The sequence below is a fragment of the Penicillium diatomitis genome (genome assembly GCF_028827545.1).
Source record: "Penicillium diatomitis strain IBT 30728 chromosome Unknown utg000012l_segment0_segment0, whole genome shotgun sequence".
Taxonomy (NCBI): Eukaryota; Fungi; Ascomycota; class Eurotiomycetes; order Eurotiales; family Aspergillaceae; genus Penicillium; species Penicillium diatomitis.
Window position 1 is genome coordinate 203,469 of NW_026623184.1, and position 13,695 is coordinate 217,163.

General features: G+C 35.9%; 1 protein-coding gene across 1 annotated transcript; it reads right to left on the minus strand.

The window, feature by feature from the left end:
- Window positions 1-1,061: 1,061 nt before the first annotated feature.
- Window positions 1,062-1,467, minus strand: N7539_008065 (uncharacterized protein; the record flags this gene model as incomplete). Its single annotated transcript, XM_056937665.1, has 2 exons — window positions 1,062-1,290; window positions 1,394-1,467. Coding segments are annotated over 2 exons (303 nt in total), but the record flags the coding sequence as incomplete, so codon positions are not given.
- Between the last annotated feature and the right edge of the window lie 12,228 nt (window positions 1,468-13,695).

Sequence of the window (13,695 nt, forward strand, 5' to 3'; positions counted from 1 at the left end):
ATAGCTAGACTACCGATAAGATTAGCCTACGTTAGCTATAAAAGCTATTTATCCTCTTAATATATTCGCGTGTATAAGGTCGATTTCGACTACTAGTTCTTAATAGCTACGGTAGCTATCTTACGCCTTAATTCGATCGAACTTACGCCAAAAACGATATTATATTACTCTATATACCTACGTATTTATCGTATCTACTATAACTACTAGATATTAGCTATTTTATAGTATTAAAATACTCGTACGGTCGCTTTATAAGTAATCTTACGCGTAGGGGCTATAACTATATCGATAAGTTTGATTTCCTCGATAACTACTAATACGCGCGGCTCGAGGCTTTTTAACTAATAATTATCTAAACTAGCTTCGTAGCTAGTAGGCTAGTACTAATTAATACTAAAAGAGTACTTTAGAAGCTTAATATCTCTCTACGAACGCCTATACTACTAATTAGCCGACTAAGCAGTAGATCTAGCTAATTTACCTCGAAAATACCTAGAACGGTAATTTAGCTATAAAAGTAAGTATCGATACTTAAAGATCTACTAAAATAGCGGTCGAATAGCCCTACAACCCCATCGAAAACGATACTAGATCAGATTATTAAGGGCTACTATATCGCGTTATACTATACAGCGCTATTAGCGCAAGAAAACGCTAATCTACGCGCCGTAAATAAGAAGGTTATTAAGACACACAAACGATTAACTAGGCAGATACCCTACAATCAAGGTCTAACCGTTCAAGAGGGCCTATAACTAGCTCAGTAGGCAAATCAGCCAGTTAAGGTAGCTAAGGTAGTATCGTATACGCAGGGCGAAACGCCTAATCAGCCAGATCAGCCAACCACCAGGGCTCCGCCTAGGTATAGTAGGTATAGGGAGATTAGCCACAGGATTAATATATATAAAAATCGCAAGATCTAGTTAAATCAAAGGGTGTTAGTTAAGATGATTGATTTTGAAATTTCGTAATAGAAGTTAGTATACGGAACGGCCGGGAACTACGTTAGTCTATATATCAATTACATCATCACCGGTAACCAAAAGAATGATATACCTCCCCGGGCCCAATTCTTTAGCTATCTCCATCACCTTAATTACTGCATAACTGCAATTTAAGCCGGCTTTAACGTTCTCATAACCAGATAAGATACCTAATCCTCTGCGCGCATCTTCGTTTATTACGGTGTATATCTCGACTCGACCACTGATTTTCCAGTAGGCGACTTCTGGACCGACACAGAAATATTTAGATCGGGGGAAATACAATAAGAGTCGAGAATTTAGCCTTCGTCATTCTGTAGCGCTAGCGTTTTTGTACCACGAAGGATACCTACTTAGCCGTTAGTTAGTAATAATACTCCCGTATTTTCGACCCCGACCAGTCTTACTCCTGCGCTATCGATAAACGGTCGAAAGAGGCCGACAACACCAGTACCAGTACTAATCGCGGCCACCAGTACATCTAGCTGATTTTTTGACTTAGCTTAGAATTATTTCGTAACTTCTGCACCAAGACGCTATTAGAAAGTCGCCGTCATTCCAGGAATAGGATAGGGGCCTAAAGACCCCCCCCCCCTCTATCAAGTAGTACGCCGTATTATAGTACAGAGCCGTATACCGAAAAGGCCTAGCGATTACAGTGCGTAGCGTAGCAGCACTATATAGATATCGCGCCCTTAGGACTATAGCGCCGAGCTTTTCTATTTTATAAACGCCATTCTTCTGTTTTTCAGCGTCATCGGTACCCATAATCACAACGCACTTCAAATTAAGATACGGGCACATCACCGCGGTGAATTTCCCATATTTAGTCGAGGCACAGTCCGTCACGACTTCCTTACAGCCCATTCTCGTGGCGAGAGAGAGCTGCCCGATAATATTCCGGGCTTTATAGGAATCAAAATACTCCAGGTCTTCACGCTTCATCCACAGTATAGCCCTACCTATGTGATCCGTAAGTTTTTTAGCTTAATATACCGGGGAACTATAGGGAGAGATTAATCGTAACAGTTCGTTAATTTATTTCCAGAACACATTATCACTAATTACGCTCTCAAAAGCTATCGTGATCTTTTCCAAGAACCCAAAAATCAGTTCTAGTACAAAGCGACCGCCTAATAGAGGACTACCCAAAGATACATAATACATCAGGAGCACAGGTAACATATTTAGGTAAGGCTTCGTGAATTTAGTCCCGCATTTTTTATATCGCACGCTAGAGATAATCTTGCGTTACTACTTGTGAAACTGTCGTTCATGTTATATTTACTAACTTACACTATCTTAGTAAGGATAGCAGGACCATCGACAACCCGAAAAGGCATCTTTAACCGCGAAGCGCATATTATACCTATTCGAATATAGTAAGGGCTAGAGAGTGCCGTATATAGTTAAGAATCTTTCTATTTCATATAGCCTATAGAACCAAAACTTTCAAATATCATAATTTTAACGTTAGCGAGTAGACAGTTCGGAGAGCACAATTCTCTTTACCGCTATAACATACTTCTCATAGGTTAGGTCATATTCGCGGGCGGTGTATACTTCGCGAGGATCCGAGCAAACGTATTTCTAGGGCTGTTATCTTTTTAAGGGCTATAGTACAAAGCACAGGTATTACATCTGAATATCCTTAGTCCTCTCTTAGTTATTATTATACACAGTGATTCAAACACCAACCTATAACATCTATATCCCTACTCTTCACTAGACGAAGCGCGAATCGACTCTTACGTATCTAGTTCGAAGGGAGCGCCATATATCAAAAAATACGCTGGTTCTCTTACATAACACAAGAGCCTCTCAGCCGCTTTACGGGCCAACGAGATATCCTATAGGCCTAAGCGGTCCTTAGTAAGCCGATACTACAATTATAGGTATCGTCTGCGGTAGCCGCTTCTTAAATTCCAGAAGAGAAGACACAGTATATATTAGGAGGTCTATATCGCAGGACAGAGAACCTATTAGCTAGGCAGAGAGTCCAAGTCTATAGTTATAATTTTCAAAGACTAAATCTTAGGATATAGTAGACTTCACCAGTTCACACAATATATATATAGGGGTTCCGTATACCGAGTCCCCACAGCCCCACACAGAGCCTTTAGGGTTATTACCCTAAGGCGACGCGGGGTCGATTCGATCGTAAATCGTCCTAAGTCACCACGCATAACTACGCTATAATAACTATTACCCCCTTCTATACTAGTCGTCCCGACTAGGGATATTCTTATCTAGGGGATACTATAGTCCGGACTTTATCGTAGTACTAAGGGAAGGAATCGTAGGTATATTATATACAGAACGCTATATTCTTAAATTTAGGAGATATAGATATAAATAAAGGATTACTATATTATATAGCTATAACCTTCTACTACTATCGGCGATACTATTTAAAAGAAATCGCGGTAGGACGCTTAATCCCTATTTACCTAATTAACGTCGGTCGGGGAGCTAGGAATCTATCCGCGATAGGGTATTTCATTAACGATTTATCCCCGAAGATTTATAGAATCGATTTTCCCTATAGATAAGGAGATTTTTAATTTTAATCTACTTCCCTTATTTAAGCTTAGTTCTAGAATACCCTATCGTTATCGGAATTATCGTCGCTACAAGGCTACTAGCGGAATAGACTATATATCTCCTATACTAAACTTCGTAATCGTAAGCCCCGATTTTCTCTAGTATCTAAAGTATTTCGGTAGGGCTAAGGTAGAGTATAACTATCTAGTTATAATAGTCTCTTTCGCTATAGAGTATAAGTTTAATCGCTTAGGATCGGTACTCTATAATAGCTATAAGAATAACTATAATATATACGAGACTATAAGTTTTCTACTCTTTTCCGAAATACTTCCGAATTACTAATAGGTTATAAGACTCCTATATTAATAATCTAGGATATATAGGTATTTTATTTTCTTTTAAAGATTTACTAGGTAATCTTTAATAGTACCTAGGAGATTACTATAGCGCCTAGGCTATCGTATATTCCGGTTTAGCCGGTCGGTATTTATTCCGATCTATTCTAGATAAGTAAGAACCTTACTATAACTTTCTTAAGGATCGTATAGGCCTATAAGAAAGAGTATATATTTAAAGATCCGAAGTATATATAAAAGATATAGATCGCCTATAATTTCTTAATAATTCGTTCTAATAAATTCTCTTTATAGAGATACTATTATTTCTATTTAGAAAAGATAGCGTTACGTCGCTAGAACCTAATTATAGCTTTCGGTCCTCTCTTAATATATATAGACTAGTATCTCGGTTTTAAAGAAGAGGATACTAGATTTATATTATAGTAGACTAGACTAGTTAACTTTACCGAGTATTTAGAGACTATAATAACTACGAATAGTATACTTAGGATAGAAGTAACCGCGATAAAGAATATAGTATTAGAGTTTATAGAGTATTTCTAAGGTAAATTATAGTAGGTTCGGTCTAGTTTTATCTTATATATTTCTATATATTTTTAAACTTCGCGATAGATTATTTTATATTTTATATATTCTTTTTAGGTACCTATTTATTATATTTAGAGGGCTAGTCCTTCTATTTAACTAGGAAATAAAGTTATCTGTTAATCTTCGCCTTTCCTTTAACTTCTTTAACTTTATATTCTTAGTTATCTTCGATAAGATTAGGAAGTAGGAGTATTTTAGGAGCGCTTCGCGATAGATTATTATACTATTTTTCTAGAAGAGAGATATAGAAAACGTTATAGAGATATATATACTTTTAGGATAGTACTAGTCTATACGCCTAAGTTCCGATTACTTATAGGATTCGGAATAGGCTAATTCTTCTAGGAGTAAGCTTCCTAGACTCTTTAATTTATAAGTTTTACGTAGAAAATATTATAAGATTATTATACTTAAATATAATAGAGGTTCTTTTTATATTATAGTATTTTATTATTAATTCGTTAGTCTTTCGCTAGTAAGTCGTTAACTTCTTATATAAACTTTATAGTTTCTCGATCCTAGCTTATACTCCTAGTAGTCTTTCTTTTTCTATAGTAGCCTTATTATATATATAGAAGGATATATTATATCCGAATAGTACTTCGTAAGGACTAAATTTTATTATATTATTTTAGTATAGATTATAATAGAATTCTACTATTTATAGTAAATTTAGCTATATAGTTTATTCTTTCCCTATAAAGTATCTTAGGTAATATTCGAGGGTTTAGTTTATTCGTTCCGTTTAGCTATCGGTTTATAGATAAAATATAGTTAAAAACCTAAGCTTTATTTTTAAGATATTAAATAGCGAGAGCTAGAATTTACTAGTAAATACTAGACCCTAGTTAGATATAATTCCTTCTTATAGTCCGTAGACTAATTCGATCTTATTATAATATAGCTTAGCTAGTTATACGGTATTAATTATTATATATACTAGGAAAAATTTCACGAATTTAGTAAATCTATCTACGATAACTAGGATCGAGTCGACCTTATTTCCCTTATAAATCGTAGGTAGAAGGCCTATAATAAAGTCTATCGAGGTTTCTTACTATAGTCAGGTTAGAATTAGAAGAGGCTTTAATAAGCCGTACTTCTTATACCTCGGTAGTATAGCTCTTTAGTATATAGGATAGAACTTTACGTATTCGTCTACTCGTTCGTAGAGATTTTTCTAGTAGAATTTTCGACTAATCGATTTAATCGTTCGTAACTAGCTAAAATAGCCCCCTATTACTAGATTATTATAATATAGCTTTATTAGCTCTTACTTTAGTTTCTTATTAGTTAGAATATATAGTTATCCTTTAAACTATACTAATTTATTAGGATCGACTAACTAGTACCCTAATATCGGGATATTCTAGTTAATTAATAAACGAATCTTCCCTATATTAGGGTCGTCTCGCTAGGCCTTAAGGATTATACTTTATAGGTTACTAGTTATATTCGAGATATAGATATATTACCTAAGATAATAAGCTACTACTTTTTTATAGTAGGAGTAATAGATACGATCTAGCTCTTATCTCTAGGTATCTAAGATACTATCTAGCTCTTAAATCCCTAAATCCGGTAATAATTCCTTTTTAAATTAATATAGATCGGTTAGTACTAACTATACTACTATCTAGCTCTATTCTAGTATCTCTTCGGTTACTATTTAGGCCTATAATAGATTTAATAGAGTAGTATTTAAGATATCCCTCGAAGCTAGCTCTATTATCCTTAAGGATATATCCGCTAGGTTTTTCTTCCTTATATAGTATAAAATTATAAAATTAAATATAGAGAGGATTATATACTATTATACTTAATATCCTTATAATTATAGGTTTTATATAAAGGATCTTAAGTTATTATAGTCCGAAAAGACTTCGATTCGGTACTAAGACCCTTTAAGATAATACCGCTAAATCTTAAAACTATATATAATCGTATATAGCTCTTAATCTCTAGTAGTATAGTAGGATTCGGTATTAGAGAACTTATAAGACTAAAATATAACTAGATACTAGATTTCTTCGTCGTCGGATTAGGATAGTATCCTAGCTATTCCCTATTATAAGATATCTGTTTCTAGTCGGATAGTACGATCGGGATCGAAATATTATAGAATCGATACCGACTCGAAAGTATAGAGTAAATTATAAAAAGCCTAGGTTATATAGGTACTAAGTTTAATCCTACCTAGTTATTTTCCTTTTTCGAGGCCTTTCGTAAGATCTATAAGAGGTTTTACGATAGTCGAGTAGTTATAGATAAAGTAGCGGTAGAAGTTATAAAATCTAAGAAAGGATTAGATCTCCTTAATCGTAGATAGTAGTAGCTATTCTCGGATTAACTTAACCTATAAAGGATCTATCGATATTCTAGTAGTAGTAATAATATAGCTAAGGAATTCTATCTAGTCTTAGTAGAAGAAGTATTTATCGGGGTTAATATAGAGTTTATATTACCGGAGTCTTTCGAGGATAAGTCGAACGTATTTCGTATATAATTTAATATCCTCCGAGAAGATTAGAATATTATCTAGATAGGCTACGTAGAAAAGATCTAGGTATCCTTATAGTATAATATAGATATAGTTCTAGAATATAGCTAGGATATTAGTAAGACTAAAAGATATAACTATATACTTATAGTAGCTATATTACGTTCGGAATATAGTCTTCTATTTATTATCCTCCTTAATACCGATATAGTAATAAGCCTCTCGGATATTAATCTTAGAGAACTTCTTAGTATATAAAAGGCGATCGAGGATTTCGGAGATAAGTAGAAAAGGATAGCGATTCTTTACCGAAATATAATTAAGTCCTCGGTAGTCTATATAGAGTCGTAACCCGCTATCCTTTTTAGATATAAAAAGAATAGATATACCTATAGGACTCTTCGATAGATAGATTCGGCTATTCTCTATATTTACGCGAATATACTTCCTAAGTTCCTAAAGCTTAGTATAAGAGAGAGGATAGATAGGCCTATAGGATAGAGTAGTCCCTAGGATAAGATCGATTATATAATTAGTCTTCTTACGCTAGAATAAGATCCTTACCTTCTCTACTAAGTATAAATCTTCGAAGTTATAAAGTTCTTTAGACTAACTAGCGATTCCGGTATAATTCGTAGTCCTTTCGGGATTTCTTCGGATATTAGTAGATAGAAGCGAACTATCGAAGAGTAGATTATCGAGAATATTAAGATCTATTTCTAGATTAATCTAATAGGATACTACTATAAAGATATATATCTTATTATATATATATTTCGCGAATTAATAGGAGATAAGTAGATCGAGATTTCGATAGTTAACCCTAAAGTACTAATAATATATACCTATATTAATAATAATTCCTTATATATATAACCTAGGTATCCCTAGTAGTATAAGGGGTCCTATCTTCCGGTTAATAGTATAGTACTCTACTATCTAGATCTTTCTAATTCCTTATTAATTAGTTACTATAATTAGGATACAGAAAGTGTCCTTAGTATTACTATATTAATCCTAGAAATTATAGAGCTCGGGTATTTAGAGAGTAGCTTATTATAGTTTATAAGACCTTACGAGTTCGTAGTCGATAATACTTATACTTATATCTATATCTAGGCTAATTTTAATAGTAGTATTCTTAATATATATAACGGTTTTAATTATCGGAAGGATCTCTATAAGTAGCTACTAAGTCGGGGCTATAGAGTTTACTCCGACTCGCTAGTATTTCTCTATTCTTTTATAGCTTTATTATCGGCGATAATTTCGTTAATACACGTATTTAGGCGTCCTTAGCTAGGTCTTACCTAGGAATAGTCAGAAGTATAATATCCCTTTTTTCTATATATATAATAGATAACCGAAGATAGGTCCTTATTTCCGTAGAACTAATAATAGGATAAGATAGGAGTATTTCGATTAGGGTTCGTAGTCTCTTATCTATAGAAAGAGGATCGGTATTTCTTAGTATTTTCCTATTATCCCTTTTAGTCCTAGTCTTCCTAGTATCGCTTCTTCGGATTTATTCTAGATAGAGGGGGATTCCGATATCCTATATCTCGACTATCCTATATATAGATCGCGGCTAAAACTATATCGGTACGATTCTCCGGGAGGTTATTCTAGTATAGTACTTTAAGTTTATTTTTAAGGACTAGACGTAGTTTTACGTAGTAGCTAAGAGTACGCTCTTTCTCCTAAATATTTATATAGTTTTCGATAGATTAGAGGTAGTTATAAAATATACGTAGGTCTTAGTCCTCGAGCTAGTAAGCGCTATAGTATTTTTCCGTAATATTAGCCTTCGTAAATCGACTTCCTCGGATAAATTCGAGTATCTAGTTAATAAAATTATCCTAGATAGGCCGTTAGGCTATAAACTCGGTCTTTTTATAATTTATCTACTAGGCCCGTTAGGTCGGTTCTAATATAAAGAATCTAATAGGAATCTTATATAAATTACTTATATATTAGTTAGGACTAGCTTTAAAGATATATTCTAATTTATCGAGCTACTAGATATATTACTCTAGGATTAAGATAGAGCTTAAGTAGTATAAGATATTATTAATTTTAATCTCTACGTCTTAGGATCGATAGAGAAGAGGAGATATAGATTAAGGTTCGGAGATATCTTATTACCGAATTATAGCTTTATATTCGAGTTACTAGATCTATACTAGGAGGCGATCGAGGGTATTTTATTTATTTAACTCGGCCTATTCGGGAGATCGTATCTCGAAACTAGACCTATCTTCTAGGTTCCGAGGGGTTAGGCTAAATTTACTTAAGGGTTACCTAAGCCCCTTACTAACTCGTCGGGATCGTTCCGCTACCGTAAGATAGGCGGATCGTTAATAGGTCGTCGGTATAGATATTTCTTCTCTAGGTAGCTAAATAGGAAGATTTAGTAATTATTAGGGGGTCTATATCGTAGGACAGAGAACCTATTAGCTAGGCAGAGAGTCTAAGTCTATAGTTATAATTTTCAAAGACTAAATCTTAGGGTATAGTAGACTTCACTAGTTCACATAATATATACATAGGGGTTCCGTATACCGAGTCCCCACAGCCCCACACAGAGCCTTTAGGGTTATTACCCTAAGGCGACGCGGGGTCGATTCGATCGTGAATCGTCCTAAGTCACCACGTATAACTACGCCGTAACAGTATAAGCAGACGGAAAAGAGGAGATAGAAAGAGATAGCGAGATCGAGCACTACATATACAGACAGATAAGAGCTCTAACACTACCCTCGCTTATAGAAATTACTCTAGCCCGAAGACTACTATAGATAGGCTATAACGATAGGAGATATTAACTTACATAGTATTTATAGGGTATCGTTCAGTCACCCACCGCAGTCCACAGCCTAGTAAGGACCTCTCCTCCATAGCGATCCCACAGCTCGTCCCTCTCTCGCATCAGGTAACTACAACCGCCGTAGCTATATCTCATTACCAGGATACTTTAGATCACGATACAAGGGCAGTAGTAGCAATACCGAATCAACGCTCCGTAAGGCTTTACTAAGTAATACAGGTATTCCATATCGTGGCCTAGCCAATAATCTGAGTAATCCATATAATCAATATTATTATATCCCTAATACTTCCTTTCTCTTCCGAAGCTCATAAAAACCCATTAACTATCTTACTATTTTCATCGTCGATTTTCGTTTTTCTCTTTCTCCTACATTCAGCCATCTTCTCGTTCCCGACCGATATTATCAATTTACTATTACCTAGGTTCCGAGGCCATATTCTCCAAGCAGAGTCAACCGTGAGGTAAGTATACATCAGAGGCGAGGTCTTTCCTTCCTTTAGCTCACGATATCCAGAACGATAAGTCAAAGACATTCCTTATTACCTACCCTTCACGTATCAAACCGGATTCTTGCGGCATACCGGGAAACGGACTAACTATAATAAGTACTATTAGCTCCGTTCAAGTAGCAAACGTCGACAGCCACGGGCGGTAAGTAATGAGCCGTTATCGATAATTATTCAGGTACGGCCTAACATCGGTACTACAGAACAGCAAGCATCTCTTTCCTACAATATTAAATCACTCTGCGCATTCTGTTATATAACATACAGTATTATCAACGCTCAAGGTACACTCACATCTAAAGATTTTAATTAGATACAAGTACCTATTATCACACCTTTAACGTCGGAGACCTTAAAGGGGCTACGCAGAAGTCAAAGACACATTTTCCGGGCCCGACAACACAAGGGCCCTCGTCCTGTCTTGCAGTTCCCACCACAAGTTAGCAGAGACCGAAGATAGTGAGTTCCGAGGCTAAAACGCCAGAATATTAGATCTAATAGCTAATACTAGTTTTTTCCTTATTCGCTTTTTGTATATTTAAGAAAGACTAAATATAACTTAAGGGCTGGCTCGGTAGGTAACTACTCAAAACAGTAGAGTATAGGATTTACTACCCGTCGAGGTTACAGAATATATTAGCAAGGACAACAGAGACAATTAGATAATATAATTAAACGTAGCGGCGTAGGCACACTCCATCAACTTAGTCCACTAGAGATACTCGCCACGAATAACCTCACTCACATAACACTTTTGCTCTGTTCTCCAATTTTGATCATACTCAATCCTTCTACGATTTTACATCTAAAGTCAGTAAGCTATACCTATCCTAAGCCCAACCTATTTAGCTAGAATTTACAGCATTACTCTATCTAAATTACGAATAACGTTAGACATAGTTATATTCTCTAACATATACAGACTATATTTAACTATAGGATCTTACGAAGGAAAACTCTGGAAGGTAAAAAACACTCGACGTTAACTAGGAGAGGAGGAAGAAGGAAGCTAAGCTAGACTACTAAGGTTAGCAGTCCCAGGTAGTAAGGGCGTAGCCCAGGCAGTATAGCAGGCCTCACCATCAAACAGACTACAGCGAGCGCGGAGTAACCGTGCCAAACCAAAACATCAACGAAATACCTTAAACGGCATCTATCAAATATTAATCGCAAGTAGCTTTTGTCTGTAACTATTTAATTATAAGGCCTACTATACTACCTAGGCTACGCCCTCACCACCTAGGACCACCAACCTCAATAGTCTAGCTTAGCTTCCTTCTTCTTCCTCTCCTCTTCTTCTATCAACATCGAGTATTTTCACCTTTAAGGTTTTTCCTTCGTAAGATCCTACAGTCAAAAAGTCACAACTATATTAGGCATAGAGTTAATCATTCACACTCTATCAATTCGTAAGTTCTATAAGAAATACTCTTAATAAAAGGGATATAACGTCGACAGAACTTAGGCCGGTAAAACATTATCAAACACTAAATCGATTCTACATAAGTTATAGCCATCTCACCTTTCTATTCACTCTGTGAATAATAAGAATTAAGTTTGTCATAATTATCCCAGTCGTCCATTTACTCATTATCATACAAAGTATCCGGGAATATTCTTCCGATAAGTTCGCACTAATACTTCTTATAGTTTATATTGAGAGTGTGCAGAACGAGACATAACTTACAATATATTAATACTATACAATACAATCTAATACACAATTTCAAAATTTAGCGACATACTCCTATCTCGGAAATAAGATCACGTGAAATACGAAACTAAACGCATGATATCCCCTTTTCCCTTCCTCGCTTTAGGAAACCTCTTGACGTCTGGTATTAAGAACATAAGAGAGCTATAGACTTAGATTTCTTCTGCAGAAGAAATCAGCAGCGGAAGGAAGCGACCATGATCACGTGACCGAGTGCGGACTAGATTTCTCTACAGAAGAAATCAGTATCGGAGGAGAGATACCGTAAACCATACGCACCAAGCAAGATACCGTTAACCACGCGCACCACATTAAAAACCTAGGATATACTATAACTTCTTCTTCTTTCTCTTTTTCCCCTCCAGCTCTTAAGATCCTCGAATACCACACAGACAGTTAAATAAGAGTTTATAAGTCCTTCTAAAACTTTCCTAGCTAGCGTACAACATCTAGCATAGAACGCGCACGCGCTACTTCGACTTTTTTTACATACACTACCGTTCCAGAGTCAAACAGTCTCCTTTCTGACCCCGACACCACTTCTGCGCCTGAAAAGCATTTCCATATAGATCTTCGTCTGTCCGTCCATTTTATAGGAAGGAAAGATATTTTAATCAAGAAGGGCATTCTATTTATAGAAAATCGTCTTCGTCAAATCACCCACAATTTTCCCGCTTATGTTTCGTTTATCGACATCTATAACATATCTTGGGGTGACGCGAAGTGTCGAATTTTATTCCAGCTACGGGCAGATAACCATGATAAGATCGACATTATTAGAAGTTTTCTTAAAGTTTTACTAATCGATAACTCAATAAAATCATTTCAGATATAGATATTATCAATTATCTATACTACTTAGTGAATCGTGATTAGGAGAAAGAGTTCACCTAAATTATAAGCTTATATCATAGTAAAGGGTTAGTCAGGAACCAGGGAACCTTAGCACGATTTATTTTGCGGGAAATATTTCTAGGCGGAAGACTAACCAACAAGATCGTAAAAATACACAGCTATCCGCGGTTACCGATACTACCCAGAGTCCGGTATATATAGTATAATATCGCAATAGTACCTCGTTAATCGGCCACACCGTAACAATTTACCCCAGGCACCTTATTAAGGAAGAGAAGGCAATTTACGATAAATTCTGCCAACAAATCAACGTGACTCTATAAGAGTCGAACAATATATACTAGAGATCTTTAAAAAAAATTGACAATTAAGCTAAGTAGACTGACGCCAGTTATTCCATTATACTAGCGTTATCTATGACTCTCAGGCAGAATAGCTACTACCATCTCCACCAACTCGCCAGCCAACCCACCAGTTAACCACATCTCGCCAGTCGACCGACCAACTAGTCAGTGAACTCACCAGTTCACGGTGAATAACCAGTTAACTCTTCCACCCAACCTCCACGAACTAGTCAACAAACCCGCCAGTTAGCTATTAGCCTTTACCCATACGTCACATTATCTTCCAAGATGCCTTAATCTTGAGCGGGTCCGAGGGGACACGGTTACGGTAGGACGCACGTTATAGTAGTTCCCGCGGGTAGAGTAATACAAATACCCGCGGAATGATATGTACCATTATAGCCAATAGCTATTCCGTGCCACATTATAAGGACACGAGAGCAATATTAGAACTTTCACCTCGCCT